Raw genomic sequence first — 20,053 nt, forward strand, 5'->3', positions numbered from 1 at the left:
GAAGTGCTCTTAGGAGATGTGACCGCTTTGGGTTTTCCTTGGTATTCTGGGGTCCAGATGTTTCAGGCTTTCCACCTCGAGAGGCATAAACTCTGTTCCCTTCCCCCACTGTGTTCCCTTCCTTTTGTCAGCTGTGGTAATACAAGAACCACGAGGGAACTTTAAATGAATCGTAATTCTACTTTATTTTTATTTTTATTTTAAAGATTTTATTTATTTATTCGACAGAGATAGAGACAGCCAGAGAGAGAGGGAACACAAGCAGGGGGAGTGGGAGAGGAAGAAACAGGCTCCCAGCGGAGGAGCCTGATGTGGGGCTCGATCCCATAACGCCGGGATCACGCCCTGAGCCTAAGGCAGACGCTTAACCGCTGTGCCACCCAGGCGCCCCCGTAATTCTACTTTAAATTCCCACTTCTAACCAAATTAAATTGTGACTCTTAGTATTAAAACATTGTTTGAGCAATTATTTTATGTGACAATATATATTATCTTTTTTAAAAAATTGAGATGCAATTGACATGTAGTATTATATTATACATTATCTCTTAAAATACTGAACACTAAGTAAAGGTAAAGAAGAACATCCCCCATGAACCCAAAACATCTGCTCAGGCGCTATCTGAGAGAAACTTCAACTTCTTACAGGGTGGGAGAAGCACGAGGAGTGGAGCACTACCCTGCCTTCCGTGTGACAGAGTGTGCTGTCTATCTTTAAATTTTTTTTTATTCTTTAGTAGAAGATCTGTGAGTCTGCAGGATCTGATCATTATAAAGGTTCAAGATGACAGTAAAATTTTTGAAGAGCAATTAGTGAAATTTAGTTTTGCTCTCTAAAAATAAATCCTAAGGGGCGCCTGGGTGTCTCAGCTGGTCAAGCGTCCGACTCTTGATTTTGGCTCAGGTCATGATCTCAGGGCTGTGACACTGAGCCCCTTGTCGGGCTCTGTGCTCAGCGGGAAGTCTGCTTGGGAATTTCTCTCCCTCTCCCTCTGCCTCTCTGTCCCTGTCTAAAAAAATAAATAATCCTAAGAAAACTCTGCTGGCCATTGTTATCAACGAATAATAGTAACAGCAATAGTAAGAAATAATAATGATAGTCTATCCTTGATCTTGAGGGCATTATGCTAAGTGAAATAAATCAGACAAAGACAAATATTGTATGTCTTCACTTATATGTGGAATCTAAAAAAGCCAAACTCATAGGAACAGAGTAGAATGGGGGTGGCCAGGGCTGGGGGCTGGGGGCAATGGGGAGCTGTTCATCAGAGGAGACAAACTTCAAGCTGTAAGAGGAATAAGTTCTGAGGATCTAATGTACAGCATGGTGACTATAATTAACAATATTGTATTATGTACTTCAAAGTTGTTAAGAGAGTAGATCTTAAGTATTATCACCATTTTAAAAAAGGTCATTATATTAGAGGATGGAGGGGTTAACTAACCTTATTGTGGTAATCATTTCACTTTATAAATGTATCGAATCATCATGTTGTATACCTTACACTTACATATATCATATATTGATAATATCTCAATGAAGCTGGAAAAAAATGTAGACCCAGAGTAACAGGAAACAAATCCATGTTTTCCCATACATGCCTTCTAGGTACCCTCCACTCTGCAAGGTCTTGACAGGTTTTCTCATTCAATCTTCACAATAACTTGGAGAAGTTGGTATAATCATCCCCAGTTTATAAATGAGGAAACAAGTTCACAGATCAGAGCTCTTCCGAGCTGATTCTTCAAGTGAACTTTCCATCAACCTGCCAACCTCCTACCAAAGTTGTTCAAGCCCCTACAAGAAAGTAAATAAATTCACCCCAGCACTCTTTTGAACTTTTCGCAAATTATAGCTCGTGAGTGACTTCAAGTAAACTCCAAGCGAGCAAGCAAGGCAGTCAGGGGCAGAGCTCTTTCCTCGCTCCTTGTTACAGGAGGGTGGTAGATGCAGTGAGAAGACGAGAGCTCTGGAATTGAGCTCACCTTGGCTTGAATCTCAGCGCCCACTCCTACTGATTAGGTGACCTTGGGCAAGTTATGTAACCGCTCTGTGTCTTAGTTTCTTCATATATAAAAAAGGATTATAAAGACTTCACAGGTTGCTCCGAAGGGAACATGTCCAGTGTCGAACAAATGAGAGGTATTCAAAGGTATCCATTTTCCCCCCACTCCCTTTCCTCCTGTGTGTCACAAAAATTTTTGCCTTATTCAGAACAGTTCATTAAATACAGACAAATATATTTGTTGAGCCTGGTTCCAGCAAAAGCTGGATGATTATCAGGAACGCAGAAAGGACTTTTGCCTTGGGTGGGAGGCTGGAATACATGACTTCAGAAGTCCATTCCGACTCCAATTTCCCTGAAATGTGACCAAGTACTTTCTAAAATCCAAACACAAGGAATCGTGCACGGGCCTGTCACCTGGAAAATGTCAGCCTTTCTCAGTGGCTCATCGCATGGACAGCCTCACTTAGATTATCTGGTCAAGGATAAACTACAAAAAGCCCTCTTAGCTGGTCACATTAGTGTAGCAATCAACACTAGGAGTAGTAAATAATACCTTGAAAATAATTGGCATGTCAAGGGGAAGCATCAATAATATCAATAATATATAACTAAATGAATTAACTCACCTGTTATCTCATAGTCAGGCTAAAACCACACAATATTACCCAGCCCAAAGCCAAGCTGCATTGAAATGCCTCTTTCTTACCATTCTAAAATTTCAAGTAGTTCTGCAAAATTACCTTTGCATCTATAAATCTTGGTTGAAATGAGAACAATTAAGGAAAAAATGCATTAAAATGAACAACCAGAATTGGAGATTAATATAAAAATTAGAGATGTGTACATCAAAGTACTCTGCATACTAAATACTTTCCTGATACCCCCCACCACAGTCCAGCGGTGCCACCGCAACGAAGCCTCCAGGTCCCCTTCTCCTCACTGCCCCAATGCCTTCAACTCAGGACCAGAGCAGATGGTAAGTCCCAATGACCTAATCTTAGTCTTAGGACACTTTCTTCATTTCTTTACAAAGGGGAGAAAATGGAAAACAATAACTGCTTGGAAAGACAATTTAAAAAATAAGGCCAATTTTCCCATTCATTCCTAATTCTTGGGATAAATTATCTGATAAACAAACTTAAGTTCTGACTTAAGCTGGTTTTCATAAGTTTTTCTGTTCTACGTTTTGCCATAGAATAAAGGAGAGACCCACTGTTGACGAAGGTCTCAAAACTAGCAAACATTCGGAGGCTAAGATGATAGTAATGAACAATGTACAGTTTGGTTATTCAAACTGATTTAGAAATAAATAGCTATTTCCTTATTTTACCTTGATATGTTTAATTAAGACGCTTAAATTCTCTGCCAACAGTGGTCACCCCTGTGATGTGGGGGTGAGGGTACAGAAAAAGGGGAGGCACATTCACTTTTTACACTGGTGTATTTTTTTGTTTGTTTAAAGATTTTATTTATTTATTTATTTATTTATTTATTTATTTATTTATTTATGAGACTGCACGTGCATGGGGGTTGGGGGCCAGAGGGAGAGGGACAAGCAGACTCCCTTCTGAGTGCACAGCCCAAAGCAGGGCTCTATTCAGGGCTCAATCTCAGGACCCTGAGATCATGACCTGAGCCGAAACCAAGAGTCAGACACTTAACTGCCTGAGCCACCTAGGTACCCCACATTGGTGTATTCCTTGAAGTCTGTTATTCTTTTCTTTTTTTTAAGATTTTATTTATTTATTCGACAGAGAGAGAGACAGCCAGCGAGAGAGGGAACACAAGCAGGGGGAGTGGGAGAGGAAGAAGCAGGCTCCTAGCAGAGGAGTCCGGTGTGGGGCTCGATCCCGTAACGCCGTGATCACGCCCCGAGCCGAAGGCAGTCGCTTAACGACTGCGCCACCCAGGCGCCCCTGAAGTCTGTTATTCTACCAAGTATTTGCTCTATGTGCAATTTCAAAATATTCAGCTTCTATCTAGGAACTTGGTTAAAAAATTTAACGGGGCCATTTTTCCTGGTGATCTGAATATTTAAAATTCTTACTCAGGATTATCATATTCTATGTAAAGTAGAAAAGTGACTCTAGAATTACCCTGATATAAATTTATATTTGTTTGTAACCCTCTCATAAACCACATGCGTAGCTTACGGCATAGACTGCGGTAACGGTTTCACGAACATGTGCTTACCTCCAAATTCATCAAGTGTATATATTAATTATGTACAGCTTTTTGTACGTGAACTGTACCGCAGCAAAGTGGGTTACACCCACACCCACGTTCAGGTGTCATTTAAGATTAGAATGCACCAGGCCAAATCTTTGGTCACTACACTTGGCAATTTTCCAGGAAGGTTCTGGCAATTGCAAACAAACCCCCTGCTGGGAGCACAAGCGTGCGTGACAGGGTGGAACAGCTTTTAAAAATCTAACAGAAACTTTTTGTTTTCCTCACCTGTTGTTCTAAAACCTTGATTTCAGCCTTTTTGGGGGGAATTTTTTCAGACTAAATCCTCCTGACTGGCAGTGAAAGCACAGGGTCCTCACTTTGTTTTACCCAATACTTCAGACCCTAAAAATTGGGAGCATTAATAGGGAGAAAAATTAATAGACAAATGGAAATTAAAGTACTGTTCCATGGAGAAACAGCTGACTTCTCCATGACCACATCCTGCACCCTCCTTAAGAAGACCTAGTAGACTCCATGGCCTTTTTTTCAGTTACAAGATTATCTCACTAATATTTATGGCAAATCCTTTTAGCAGATGTCTCATAATGTGCTCGGTATTGGGCTTAAGAAAGAAGGTGACAGCGACCTTTTGAGAACCTGTCACCACACCACTACATCCCATGTCCTAAAAGCAGCAATACTGACTTTCTCCCCGCAAAGTATTAGCCCCAATCCATTTGAAGAAGGGTACAAAAACCTCTTGAGGTCTGTGCTAATACCATCATTCCTTGAGACTATCTGACCTAAGTCTTTATGGATGTTCGAGTGGTACATATAAAAACTTGTGAATTAGTGCCTCAAAAAGAAAAAACAAATGCCAATAAATTTCTTTCTGTTCTATTGCTAGTTCTTGGCCTCACGTTTCAACCTGACCTAGTGTTCCAGCTTTTTCACGCTGTGCCACGCCTGCGCGGCACTGCCGGGCAAAGTGGTTACAGCTACCTGCAGCTGGAAGTGAGCAGCTTGACCGAGGGAGGGAGGTGCTTGGGAAGTGTCAGGCCCCGCTCGGCTCCCCCCAGGGCCAACGGGATCAGTAAGTTGGAGCTAACACAGCTCATTCGTAGCACACTGTGTGTCAGGTCTGGGAAGCAAGCACGCGAGCGACATTGCAATCAGCTGGACCTGCCGCACTGTTTCCGCCGAGTGAATCAATCATCGGGTATGATCGGCGAACTACCAGATTTAAAGCACGAGTGTGTGAGTGTGTTGGGGGTGGAGTGGGTGTCCTGGGTGAATTCTACCTTCTCTTTCCGCTTCCATACTCATTTAGCAAGACTTTTTTTTTAAGTATCAAATTAAGGGAAAGTGCCATGAAGTGTAGCAGATGAAACAGATTCTGTCCTCAAGGAAATCCCTGTCCTTCAGGGGGATTAAGACATTTACACAAATATACATTTCTTGAATGAATCAAAGAGTAACTGCAGCATGAGGTAAGAAGTAACATTTTCCAGAAAAGAGGTATAAATAAACTGCTATGAAAACGAGGCAGGAAAAGTTTCCCTCTGGACAGGTTAAAGGAATCGTAAGAGAAGAAAGCACCGATACCAAATCTTGCAGGAGTCCTGTGTGGGACTCAGGTGTCCACCAGGTATCCCCAGCAGGGCAAAGGAAAGAGAGTAAAATACCTGGCCATTGAAAAGGTACAGTCTGTGGGGCGCCTGGCTGGCTCAGCCCATGGAGTGTGCCACTCCTGATTTCAGGGTTGTGAGTTCTAGCCCCACATTGGGTGTAGAGATAACTTAAAAATAAAATCTTTTAAAAAATGTACAGTTTGTAAGCAAAGCTCTGCTGAAAAGAGATGTGGTGTGGGGTTGGGGAACATAGGAAAGAGAAGGTTAGGATTGATAATGAGAACGAAATTGTACAAAAGTTCTATGATGAGTTTTTATTTATATATATATGCATATATATATATGCATATATATATGCATATATATATGTATATATATGCATATATATATATGCATATATATATATGTATATATATATATGCATATATATATATATATATATATGGAGGGCCTGAAGAACTGTTAAAAAACTTTAAAAACAATCCACTCCATTCTGGGTCACAAGCCAGTCTCTCCGTCACCCTTGAACTGTCAGCTTAGACATTCCCTTTCCCAGAGGAATTCCGTGGCTTAGGGAGCTTTGGCTTATTGCCAGCGTCCAGAGCTTAGAAGCAGTGCTCTACCGTACAGAATCCTATAACCTGCTTTAGCTATCTCCATTTCCCTATTCCCCAATCACGGGGGCAGAAAGAGAGCTGGCCTTCCCATGCCTGGAATTTCTCTAAATGCTTGAGAAATTCACAAGGTCGTTCTGTGTTTCTGAAACTGACATAGTTTAAAAGTCCGGGTTGGAAAGCTGTGCCCATACAATGCATCTTTTCTTGAAAGAGAAAGTCATTTCTACGGTCATTCCCACCTATTTCAAGAGCGTAAGGAGCTTCTGCCTCACAGCGTTCTCAGATGGGAGGTGAAAGCAAAGTAACAAGAACCCTGCTGTGGCACATATTTTAGCTAGAGGTGGACCGTCGGCAGTACCAGTTGTGGTATCAGCACGAAGGTATCACACACCATGACAGTCATCCCAAAGAGTAGCCTGTCCCACACTGTGAGTCTGGAGCTGTTTTCCTCCTGTGTTCCCCTGTCCCACATCTCCCTGCTTGAACCATGATGAGGCGGCTTCCAAGAGCCTTGCTAAATATCTTCTTGACCCATCTCATGAGGACAGGGACTATGCTGAGAAAATGACGAAGCTGCAGAAACCATGAGGTGGCCGCATCATCCTTCAGGGTATGAAGGAACCAGACCGTGACAACTGGGAGACAGAGGGCTGCGTGCACTGGAGTGTGTGTGTGTTACACTTGAAAAGAAGCGAGAATCAGTCACTACCTGAGCGGCCCAAACTGGTCCCTGACAAAAAGGACCCCGATTTGTGTGACTTCATGGAGCCTCATTACGTGGACAAGCAGGTGAAATCCATCAAAGAATCGGGTGAGCCCCGTAACTACCCTGCACAGGATGGGGGCTCCCTGTATCTGACATGACAGACAAGCTGTGTCAGGCACAGCGTAGGAGGCAGTGATGACGGACCTAAGCCTCGGGCTGGCTCCCCAGAGCAGCACGAGTGACTTCCTCGGTCCCCAAAGCAGTGTATACAGGTTGGGGTGACTTTTGCCTCTTCTAGAAGTGGTACCAAAACATCCACTTAAATTCTTTCATTTGTATCATTCCTTCAAGTAAAGTAATTTGGTACCCCCCCCCAAAACAAGACAAAACAAAACTGTGAGTGCTACCTGCCATCAAAGAAGAAGAACTTCCCCCGTCCGTTCTTCTCTCCGTGAACAAAGTTCCCCTCGAATCTGTCCGTGGAGGAGTAGGTGACGGTGCAGAACCCGTGTGGTAATCCATCATCATCCAGGTGCCCTGGAGAAAGGGAACCACAAGGCAAACCTTAACATCTTCAACCCTCCCACCGACAGGTCCATGCTCAGACCCTGCCAGCAAGTTCCCTGACCAGCCAAAGGGCGCCCTCCCTGCCTCGGGGGAGAGTGACTGAGTGCCAAGGGTTCTCTGTCTGCAGCAGCAGTACCAACTTGTCTGTTATGGACACTCTGTGAGCGGATGGGGGCCACGGTACAGGGACTTAAACACATTTCAGACTAGGAACTAAAAATGAGCTTGCATTTTACTGGGGACTAAAAGTTATTACCAATAATAACATCTGCATGTTTCAATTTACCAAGTACTTCCCTCCATGGCCCTGCTCATAGTTGAAATTAATGTCCCCAGACTCTCTTGCTTAATCGAAATGTGATTGAGATAGCAACATTTTATAGTCTATTGTAAGGCACTTTGTCTTTGCAGTAAGTTATTTAGTTGTAGAACTCAGTACACAGTATGATTTTCTATATCATTATATAGTATGATGTGGAGGATTGCTAGCCGGGTGACTTCTGAAAACCTACTGCCTGCTCTGTTATACTCACACAACAAGGGACACAGCCACGTCTCCGAAACTGCCCTAATATTTATACACCTTACCTTGTACTAACACGTGAACTCACAGTCCTTCTAAGCCTGAATTTAAGCTTGACCTTGAACTGACTGCTTTACTTTACAATGTCTTTCAGCTTTGAATGTTTAGTAACAACCTGTCTTATACCCTCTACCACTACGTTCAGAGGGTTTGTGCTTTAAACGCAGCTAGAAGTATCCATATGGGCATTTCAACAGTGATTTTGAAATCAGCAGCTCTTATGATACTGTGATCTTTAAATTGTGTGTTCTTCCTGGGTCACAGACTGGTATATTCCAATATTTATGCTTACAGTCAATATTTAGCTTTTTATTATTATCTACCCATTTCATAAAACCCAGAAGTCACCTCATGGGTATCTCCCCGATTGCTCTGGTGAGCTAATTTTATGGAGGTGGGTGAAAATGACGGCAGTAGTTAATCTCCTGGCTTTCTCCTGGGTTAACAACCTGGGTCATGGATGAAAAAGGTATGAAAGCATTAACACGGTGTGTAATGCAGGGACATTAAACACTTAAATAGGGCTTCCAGATGGCTCACAGACATAAAAGAAAACACAAACCATATCACCACAATGAATGCTTTAGTCTCCTAAAATGGTTTCTTCTAACATGATAAAAAAAAATCATCCCTTAGAAGAGAGGTTAAGTAAGCATTATTATGAAGAACAAAAGAGCTCTTTATTTGTGTTATTGATTACATAAACGTAAAATAACAATGAACAAATACACTGTTTTATTGCTACACCTGACTCTGCACAGAACGAATTACCTAGAATATTACAATAAAACATAACTACTTAAATCACAATCGATACGGTTCCTTTCCTCTTAACACAAATTTTTTTCTACAAAGGGCCAGGAAATTAATGGTTAGAAAGCAAGTAGGCCACAATTGTTTTCTTCTCACTCAAAAACTAACTATACACAGCATATTCAATGATACTTGTGTCATATGAAATAATCTGGACAATTATTTTCCAAATATGTACTGGTTACATTTTTCTCATCGAAATAAACTAAATACACTTTTTTTCTTTTCATTAAAAAACCCCACTCCGTGTATAGCTAAAAGCTTGCTTTTATGAAATGTTGGGATTAACATTTCTATGAACTTAGCATTCTACTTATGATTTAGGTATAAATATCAGAATAATCATTTTAGCCTTATATTGAAGTGTTCGCTCATTAGCTGTAAGTGTTTTCCTCACAGAAAACAGTTCACATATTTAGGACTTTAAAAAGTTAATGTTGGATGAGAGTTTTTATTGTACTTTAGACCAAGAGAACTATTACGGTAAATGTGAACACGAAGGGGGGGAAATCCAGTGTAAAAATTTCATTTCCACCTTCCCTCATTTACAACAGTCCTGTCCTATGTCTGAATAAAACATTGCAGGTGCAACCCCAGCAGTGGAAAATTAGAGAAAATGTAAAGTGTCATGGAACATGCTAAAAGCACTTGAGGGACAGTACTGATCCCACCTGAGATGAAAGCATTCCATGAAGGGTGCTTATGTCAACGTGTCTTTCAGCAGGCCAGTGAAGAGTCAACCCATCACCTTCTTAGTCTCTAGGTGAGAGCGCGACAGAGAACGTGAGCCATTTCTTGGGTGACACCATGTGTTTGGAAAGATGAGGACGTGTGATATTTCCCTCTCCCTCTATCAGTCCACAGCACGCCCCTCTTGTTGGCTTGTTTGGTTTGTTTCCCTCTCATCTTTCCAAAAGGAGGACGATGCTATCAATTAATAGGATCAATTAAAAAGAGCTAGAAATTAAGGGCTGTGATCATTCGAGCACTGCACCCTGAATATTTAATAGCCTGGAGTGGTTTTCCTAGTAGTAGAACCTTGTATCTAAAACAACAAAACAGTAACAACAACAGACTTTCCAAAGAAAGCAACGTAGGGGAGGGGAGATTAGGTTGTTACGCCCCTCATACCTCCTTTCAACGTGGGTGCTTCTATAGACCATCTTCTGGTGCAGCTCTTACTCGAACACACCATTTGGATGATAGCATCATGGAACAGTATCTGGTCAGTATTAGTCACTTAATACTGCTGCTATACAGACAAGAACAAAGTCTGCATACCTATCAGGCATCTGGCAACGGATGACGTCCTTTCCTGTTATCTCAAGTAAACCTCACAGCGAGCCCCCACATTCCAAGCTTATTTCCTCATCTGAGGAAGCCCACGCCTTGCACCCAAGAAACACATTCGCCACTCTGAACGTGCTAATGAATACTGAAAGCCCCTTCCCCAATTCTTTCTATCGTTTTCTCTCCAGATAAGGGCAAATTAGCAGCATGCCCTTTCTTCCCTGCTGTTGGTGGAAGAAGGTATCGCTAAAGAGGGAGGTATCCTGGGGACCCAGGAAGAGACGTGGAGGAAGCCTTTGGAGTTAAGACAGTTCTCCAAAAACCACCAAGATCTCCAACAGCATGTCCTGGTGGCAAATTCCTAACCCTTCCAAGGGTTACCTAACTCAAAGAGAAACACTGGTCCTCCTTGCTCTGATTGAGATCGATTTGTAAAAAGCCCCAAGTCAGCCAACAGCCTTCTGGGACAGTTCCCACTAAACAGAGGTTCAACACCAGACTCAAACGAGAGGAAAATTCACGTGACTGACTGTTCTGTGTTGACAATGGTGTCACAGCTCACGTGCCGTAGATCTGGCCCCAGTGTGATTTTAAATATTTACAGAGGTTAGAGAAGGAAAAAAATGTTCACAGTCTCACACATTTAGTTTTTCACTTTGTCCTAAAGATCATTATCTACTGAACAGATAGAGAGTTAAAATTTCCCCCTCGAGTTCCCTCTGAGCTTTTTTCCGAACCTGATGAGAGCCAGGCCTGTATCCTGGGCAGTGACGTCCCTCTCCGCAAAGGAAATTCCCTCTGGGTCAGACACCCGGCGGCTGACTGCCTCAGGCTTACCCACAGGAGATGTGAGAGTAGGGCCTGTGTGTGTGTGTGTGTGTGCGTGTGTGTAGTGTGTTTCCTTCAGAACAAGAGATCCTTACATACATTGTGGGTTTTGCAGAATAGAGCTGCTTAAAAAAAGTAACAATAATAAAAGGCAAACTGATTCTGTTTAGTGCAAAGAACATGCCGTCACAATGTTGCGTTTACACTGGTTGTTAAAAGAGTACTTCGATTTTTGAGAGTAATTCTTTGTAAGAGCTCAATTATTAGTTGTAAGGGTCATAATTTTAGTGCGTGGCCCACAGGGAGGGGGTGCTACCGGTGCACGTAGCATGCATTTTTCCTAAGTGCAGGGCACGCGCCAGCCTGTTAGAGACAGGCAGGATAAGCTATTAGGGGGACTTAAAAATATTTGTAATATTTTGAGGAGCTTGGGGCAATGGAACACTGATTTGCTTGTTTTCATTCTGGCTCCTTACTTCCAGAAATTCTGGTATTTCCTTTTTTTGAGTATTTTCCTCAGTGTCTCCTATATTTTTCCAAGCCTTTCCAGTTTCCTGCTTAACCACATATCTGGATTATTTCAAAGAACCTTCTAGGTGTTCCCTTAACCTGCTCACCATTGCTGGTTCATCTTCCCAGAGCGGAGCTCCGATCCTGTCATTCCCATCTCTAAAAAGCCCCTGTGGCCTCCCAGCACTTTCAGCACACAAGCCACAGTTTCGGCCTGTGACACCGCCTCTTTCCCGGTCTTATCCTCCACTTTTCTCCCAGGCCCTCTGTTCTGGCAGAACCAAACGATTATCCTCTGGATGTGCCTACCTGACGACAAGGTGCCACCTCTGTGTTCACTCACTGGGGCCGCCTCTCAACTAGAATGAAATCCATACCACCCTTCTGGGAAATCTCTCCCCATCTCCCTCCCCAAGCTGGAAGTAATTTTTACTTCCTCTCAGCCACCATAATTCATCTGTTTGGATATGATAAACTTATTTAAAATTATATTAGGGACCACATTGTATTCATCTTTGTTATCTATGGGTAGACAAAGAAATAAATCTAGTAATAAACACCACTTCCTACTGAACCAAGGAGCCTGGAAGAGTTTTTAAAAAACCATAGCAGGATCTCAGGTGGCTTTCTCCAGCCCTCTGAGGCCCAGGGCTTGCTGCCTTCCCAAAGGAGCAGAGCCAGCACGAGTAAACAGCTACTCCCTCCACCACCCACCTCCCCTCGGGATTCACCCACTCCAAGCCTAGAACTTCACCCAGGCTACGTACGGCTCCACCCTGACAGAAAAATCAACATTTAAACTCTAGTCCTGCAAAGACCAATTTCTTCCCCAGGGTAAACTACTAAGGAGGAAGAAAAAGAGGAAAAAGGATGTCTGTTGGAGAGGCTGTAAGCTAAATTCTCTTTCCCCAAATACATTTTTCTGAAAGTTACTGAACTCAGTCAACACCAAGCTCTAGAGTGATAAAGACTGATACTGACATAATGCTTAACTGTTGCTTCCGAACTCAGTTACCTAGTATTTCATATATTTGACTCACTAAAAATTAAAAAAAAAAAAAAAAGGAAAAACGTAGCGAGACAGTCTGCTATGGTGGAGTGAGGTTCTGGAGGTCTGAGCCTGTCTCCTACCTCGCTGAGTGTCCCTGGATTTGTACTTAACTCTTCTGTGCCTCAGTTCCCTCCCCTGTAAAATTAGGATAATATTAGTGCCCACCTCATAAGACTGAGTGGATAGTGTGTGAAACATTTAGTACAGAGTCTGAACACAGTAAGAACTAAACAATTACAGCATTATCATTGTTACAATTATGGCTCTGTTTATGGAGAGAGGTATCCAACACTTGGATATTCAGACCAGCCTTTCACCAGTCTCCCCTGCACGTGCTAGATGATAAGCAAAGACTGTTACAGATGGCACTAAAAAGGCCAACAATGGCTGCAGAAAAGCCCAGCGGTACAGTTCACTTCCTGTACACACACATGCTGGAGACACTGAGCTTGAGCCTTCGATCCTTCTAAGGACTCGAAAAGATTCTGTGCCACTGTTTACTGTTAGGTACAACTGAGTGACCACATGTCCTGGATTGCCCCAAACATTCAAGGCTTAAACTAGTTGTGCCAGCATGAGTATTAATAGTGACCCCCCTCACTCTCAAGCATATTCTTGGTTTGGGACAGTAACATATACGGTTCGTCCTATAGAACAGATTCTTCCTTGTTTGTAAAGGAAGAAAAGAACTCTCTAGTGGACAACCTCAAAAACAACAGACACATTTCTAAAGCTGCCTGTTCACATTCTGCAAGGAATCCAGGGACCACGGACAACCGGGCCTTATGTTTCTAAACAGCTTCAAAAAGGAATGCAGTTTAACCTGGGGAGCACTGCCTGTGATCAAGGGTTTATATTAAAGTTTTACAAATAAAAGTAAACTTTGAAGAATGAGAATGAGCTCTAACAATTTGAAAAGAGCACATTTTACATTTATCTTTCATAACACGAAGGCACAAGAAGTCAAGAATTTAAATTAAACGAAAGCTTCCAAAGCACCCTCTCAATCACTGTCTTTGGAATCCCCATAAGCCCCCAACACTGAATTTGGTTATTAAATAGTTCTGTGAATTCACAACATTGTGAAATTAAAACAATCACCACCAACACACTTTGAAGCTGGATAGAGAAAATAAGTTTTCACAGTGACATCAGGATGGATAGCTTCCAGAGAATTCAGAATTATTATTATACTTAATTATCACCGTAAGACCTCGAGATCACTGCAAAAGGAGTCAATTATGTTTTATGAAAACATAAAAATTGATTTCTTCTCCCAATGTAGCAATAACTATATATCCTTATGCATTTGTACAGTGTTGCTACTTTATTTTTCTTTACCTTTTATAACAACTTGTTTATACAAATTAGATAGAAACCAGATTCAACCAAAAGCTTAACATTATTTACTTGGACGCTTGGTTTAAAATATTCTGGAATAATACCACACAACATTGCAAAACATCACGACGTACTGGCTGGGGTGGAATCAAATAAGTAAACACGCTAAAGAGTATTTTCCAGTATTCGCTGTTACAAAATCATAACATCTCCTGATACAAACAACTAGATTGTATAACGTCCCCACCTCGCTTTTTAGAACTAGCAAAAAAAGAGGTGGAGAAACTCAGCAAAACAAAGTGGCGAGAAAAGTCGGGGGAGGGGCGCTAGAAGAGAAGGGGCGGAGAAACACGACACCGAGGCGGTGATATCACCCACAGCCAACGGCATGGAATTCAGAAAGTTAAGTGTCACCCAGCAATTTCGGTCAGGGCTTGCGGCGCGCCTGCACAGCGTGGCGGCGGCGGCACCCGAGCTCGGAAGCAGGAAGGGGGAGGGGCGGTTTCCCTGAGTTCGCTCGGGGGCAGCAGAGGGGAGGGCCACCGCCTCCCGGTCGGCGTGCGTTCAAGCCCCGGGTCGGGAGCGTGGTTCGTTGCCCTGCAATGATTTCATCTTTTCGGAAGAGCTGCCGCCGCGGTCGCGGCTGCCACGTGCCTGGTTCGGCCCCGTGCGCTGCGCCGGGGGACGGACCCGGCCGCGTCCGCGGTCACCGCAGGTCGCAGCGGCGAGCGGAAGGAAAGGGCTGGCAGCCGGAGAGGGGCTTGGGTTGCCAAAACCGGGCGGGGGGGATCGCTCCGCCGAGACTGCCGGTCTCGGGGGGCTGTCCTCCCGCGCACCCCCACCTTCCATCCCCGAAAGGGGGGAGGCCAGAGTGCGGGGCAGGTTCGCAACTCCGAGGGCGGATGCAGGCGGTGGCCCGGCGGACCGGAGCGGCCGTACCCTCCCGGGGGCCCCGGCCCGGCGGAACCCCGTTCCCGGCCTGCGCTCCGCCGCGCAGTGCGCGCTCCCGGCGGCGTGGCCGTGGCCGCCCGGCCCGTGCCCGAGCCGGGCAGCGGGCCACCCGCGTAGGGGACAGTGGCGGCCGCGGGGCCCGGCGCCGCGCCGGTCGCAGCCCGCCACTCCTTCCGCGTTCCAAGCCCTCGGCGCCTCCCCCAGCCCCAGAGAAACGCTGTACCTTCCACCGCCTCCTCCACCATCTCGTCGTCGCTATCCATGGCGGCTGGGGACCGTGCCCAGCTCGGGGCCGCGCGGCTGCCTCCCGTCCGTCCGGGTGCTCCCGGCGGCTGAGCGAGCGCTGGGGCTGAACCCTGCGAGTTTGGAGGAGGAGGAGGAAGAGGAGGGGCAGTCGGGACTGGCTCGCACTGCCTCCCCCTACAGCCCTTTCAATTCCTTGGTCTTAAGCTGCTGCGGCAGCAGCCGTCCCCTCCTCCCTTCGCCCGCTGGCCCCTCGCCTCCGAGGCTCCGGGGTGCCGCCGTGGCAGCCGCCGCCGCTGCAACTTTCTCCTGTAATACCCCCTCTTTGTTATCGAGCAGATGATCCGCTGACATCACCCAGCGCCGGTGCGCTCCCTCCCTCGCTGATTGACAGTTCCCTGTCCCTTCCCAGAAGTAAGGCTCCTTAAAACGAAAGGCGCTCCCGGTCCGCGTTGACTCTGCGCCCCAGCCAGCCAGCCCCCGGGCCCATCAGGGTTTATCTTTTGCCTCTGCTCGGCTTGGTGCGCTCCGAGCGCGCCACGCGGTCCTGTGCACCGGGCTTCTTGCGGGTACTTGGGACCGCCGGGTTACCGCCCTCGGGGGGCTCAGAACTCCCGACCTCCAGCTGTGCCGGGGCAACTTGGAAGTCCTCCGTGCAGAGCCCTCCAGCCCCGCCTCGGGACAGCCTCCGAAGAGCAAGGGAAGCCAAGGCGGCGTTTCTGACGCTCCAGCACCTCAACTTCCTCTCGCCCTCGCCCCCACTTCACCCCGTTTGCCACCCGGAGCTGCACGAGTGCAGCACGCAGGGGAGCGCAGGTGTCACTGCGTCGCCGCATCACATCCGTGAGCAGGTTTCCCGGACTCAAGGGGGTGACATCCAGCCCTGATTCCGCCGGACTGGGGCTCCCACCCCAGCGCGCCGAGTCCCCACCCTCCTCGGGACTGTCAGGCAGCTCGGGTGATTCAGAAATTCAGCAAATCCAAATGGCAGCGAGTTCGTTATCAGGCAGGAAACAAGCCGCACGGAAGGCCCGGCAGGTTCCTTCTCGCGGTTGCGGTAACGGAAAAGGAGCCACCGAGTGGAGCTAACGAGGAAGGACCCTCCGTCTGGCGCGCCTCCTTCTCGCGCCTTCCGCCCTGGACGTGTGATACCCCAGCTGTCTCCCTGTTCCTCCGAGTGCCAACCACTCCATAGATTCGGGCTCTTCAAGTGCAGAAAATCACGGGGCACCCAGTTCCCGGCCCAGCCACTTAGAGTCATTATGGCATTGCCTCTTACAGGTGGCGGTAAAGGGCGGCTGTAAATAGCTGGTTAAATGGATGCAAATGTACACAATGTACCGTGGAATTACAGGGTGCTGCTCTGGGCGTCTGCCAAGAACAGCTACTGCACGGGGGGAGGGGCAGGAGCTTGCAAAGAAAAGTTGTTCCATTTTGTTTTCTGAACAACGAATGAGACTTTGGGGATTTCAGAGTACTTCCAGCACCCGGGCGACCACGCCTTGTTTTTGGCTTTGTGCTGAAATTCTAGATATTTTTATCGAGTATTGTGAGTTTCTTCCTAAATTCAGTTTTCTCCTTGTGGAAAAAAAAAAAAGAACAATGTTAGGGACACTTGTCCCATACACTGCCAGGAATTTCTATCCCTTTTGATTGTTTTAGAAACAGAGGGAAGGGCCCCAGAACAGGAGTTGGGACACTTGGGGGGGCCCTGGGAGTCCTCCCCCACCCCCTTGCCAGCCTGAATTCCTCCTGCAGGAGATAAGAGGCTTAGGCTACTCTGGCATAAGGCTGCTCAGGCTTAGGATAGACTCTGAGATCCCCAGCTTAGGCTAAACCACTCAGAGGACCCTTGGCTTAGGTTAGACCGCTCAGAGGTCTCCTGACTTAGGTTAGACCACTTTGAGTTCCTCCTGCTGAGGCTCTATGGGTATAAGGTCCCTCCAGCTTAGTCTAGGCCACTCAGAGGTCTGCCAGCCTAGGCTTGACCACTCTGAGCCTCCACCTCACCCCCCAGCTGAAGCTAGATGACTCAGAGGTCCCCTGGCTTAGACTACACCTCTCTGAAGTCTTCTGGCTTAAGTTTAACCTCCTTAAAGTCCTCCAGTGCAGATACTTGGGTTTTAAAGCTACACAGAGGTGTTTTTGCAGTGGAAGATGAAAGAGCCACTTCAGGTTATGTCATTGTCAAACATGGACCACAGCAAGAGGGGTTTATTTCTGATTTTCTAAAAAAAAAAAAAAAAAAAAAAAATCTATCAGGTACTGAACTTGGCCACTCACTGTTTTTGAGTTGTATGATATTTGTTCTCATTTCCCCTTTTTAAACATATCATTTCCTCTATTATATGGATGCACAAAAACACACCAGATACTCATCTTCTTCCCTACTTTCCAGTTTACCAAGGGGAAAAAAAAATGCTGAAAGCTAATGGAAGCAAAAATAATTTATTGCTTTACCCAAAGGGAGGTAAAGCAGGGGAAGGGTGGGTTGGAAGAAATCGCCACTCACAATACACAGGTGGGACCACAGACGCTAAGGTTATGGGGGGGGGTGGGCATGTGGGGCTGTGGGGAGGAATTATGTCCCAAGTGTCCTGCCCTTAACTTTAGGTTCAGAGGCGGATGTGCAACTGTCCCCTGGTGCTGTGAGGTCTTCCCCCCACTGTCCAGTGCTCACTTTCCACCTGCTACTTTGAAAGCACCTGGAAGCCTGCACTCGGCCCCCATCACTGAAGCAGGCCTCCTCTGGACTGCAGGGTGGGGGTGGGAAGCACCAGGGCCTTCCTGTCATAATGGGCAATAGGGAGTGAAAAGTCGTTGAGAACCTTCCTCAGATTTGCACACGAGGCAGCCAGCGGTGGCGGGGACACAGCCACAGGCCCCTTCCCCTGCCATTCATCCCTGCTGGCTCTGGGCCCCAAGTTTAGGCAAAATTGTTTTTATGGTTCCCTTAAGACACATTTACATTTTTACAAGTCATTCCGTGTATGTTTTCGATCGTCTTCTCTAGCCTGATTCTTATTTGTAGCTCCAGAACCCAACACAGTGCCTGGTACAGAGTGAAGGGTAAGCATTGTCCGTGATGATTTTGTAGAGAGGAATAGTGTGTTTTACATAAACAGTGCGGAGTCTCACAGCCTGGATCCTCTCCCTGTGTTTTGGCAAAGTGCTTTGTTTTAGCTCAAGCCCGAAGAGCGATTTTGAGTTGTTCTACTTTCCCACATCTACTGGCCCCAAATCTGCTTCCATCGCATTCTTTCCCACAGTTTCCTTCATTGAGAGCTCATTTCATAAACCCTCTTTGCACTTGGCTTCCCGCCATTCTCCTCTGTCGTACTCTGTCCCCACCAATGTGGTCACGGGCTAGAAAATCAATCAAGCTCTTAATCAGCATGTGCAGCGGCAGCAGCACGGCCCAGCTCCTAACTCAGCAGATCCAGGAGCACCGCCGCAGGGAGCCCCACCAGGAGGAGGGGAACGCACAGGACCTTGGACAGCCAGGGCCGGGGTGGGATCGCCTCCATGCTCACACCAAGACGTGACTTTTCTGAGCTGCTCGGTCTTGCTTCCTTTGCATCCAAGGGTAGACCCTTCTCTTCACACTCAGCTTGGGAAACGTAAGTCCCTCTTCCACTGCAGCGAGCAGTTACAATACTGAGTTATCGTCTTCATTTTCCTGCCCGGGTCTTTCCCCCAGAGAAGGCTGGGGCTTACTTCTAAGACTCATAGCACTCTTGCGATCAATATAATTTTAGAGGTATCTTGTATTTTATGCACCTTCCTACATTTCGGGGCGACAATTCTGTCAATTCATCACTATACGCTAACTGAATTGTGAAAAACCTAGTGGATGGGGAGCTCATGCTGGCCAGTGACCCTGAACTAGTGACTCTGAGAGGACTGATCCTTCGTCCTGCCCTGCTGGGGTAGGTCTGGAGGGGCCCCTGGTGGTCTTCTGAGCCTCCAGGATCCTGGGAGGCAGGAACGTCTCAGGTGTCCTGGTGGAACCGTGGCTGATATCCTGGCTTGGCTTTGGTTATTTGCTTACACTGCCAACAGGGAGACAAGAGCAGAACGGGTGAAGGAACTCTTAAATAATCATCAGGTCTTAATTTGGCACTACTCAGCCCTCACCAAGATTTTTTCCCACCAAGTTCGCCAATTTGATTGAATTTTCACCCCATTTGTTTTGCATCCTTCAAGAACTAACCAGGCGACTGGGCAGTTAAGCTCTCTGGACCTTAGTTTTTCCATCTGTAAGTGGGCTCTAAAAATTCTTTTCCTGGGGAAAGTTAGAGCGTGAAGAGCCCCAGGGACATGCACAGAAAAGGGAAAGGGGAAGAAGCCAGGGCAACTCTAACAGACTGAATATTCAAGACTGAAGTCATCTTCACTTAAGGGGATGAGAGAGAGACCTTTAGCTTAGTCTAGGAAGAGAGACCTGGGCCTTTCAGGAGAATCAAGGTGCTTGGATCCTGAATTACTGAGTCATTAATCCAGTGGCTGTGTTAGTGACTACTGCAGAAGCTGGAGGGAGGGGCAGGGAGAGGAGCAGCGAGAAAGAGAAGGGTGTGGGGGAGGACATGTGCATGAAAGGGAAGCATTTACAGCATGTGGTCCGCAGCAAAGAGCAACCAAGAACATCAAGGGCACCGAATAAAGGTTCGGGGAGCAAAGGAAGAGATGGCGGAAATTCATCCTGCTGGAAATAGACGCGACTGCAGTCATGAAGAGGACT

At 46.1% G+C, this 20,053-nt stretch overlaps 1 protein-coding gene across 1 annotated transcript in view; it reads right to left on the bottom strand.

The window, feature by feature from the left end:
- The window catches only part of SETD7 (SET domain containing 7, histone lysine methyltransferase), a 46,749-nt gene extending 30,261 nt beyond the window's left edge, over positions 1 to 16,488 (bottom strand). Inside the window, exons 1-2 of the mRNA XM_045798941.2 lie at positions 15,293 to 16,488; positions 7,543 to 7,672 (exon numbers count right to left, since the gene is read on the bottom strand). Of these exons, the coding sequence (XP_045654897.1) occupies positions 7,543 to 7,672; positions 15,293 to 15,332 (170 nt within the window). The 5' untranslated portion in view covers positions 15,333 to 16,488. The remainder of the gene's footprint in view (positions 1 to 7,542; positions 7,673 to 15,292) is intronic.
- Positions 16,489 to 20,053: the final 3,565 nt, after the last annotated feature.

Source organism: Ursus americanus, chromosome 13 (genome assembly GCF_024610735.1).
Source record: "Ursus americanus isolate L20-20 chromosome 13, mUrsAme1.1.p, whole genome shotgun sequence".
Taxonomy (NCBI): Eukaryota; Metazoa; Chordata; class Mammalia; order Carnivora; family Ursidae; genus Ursus; species Ursus americanus.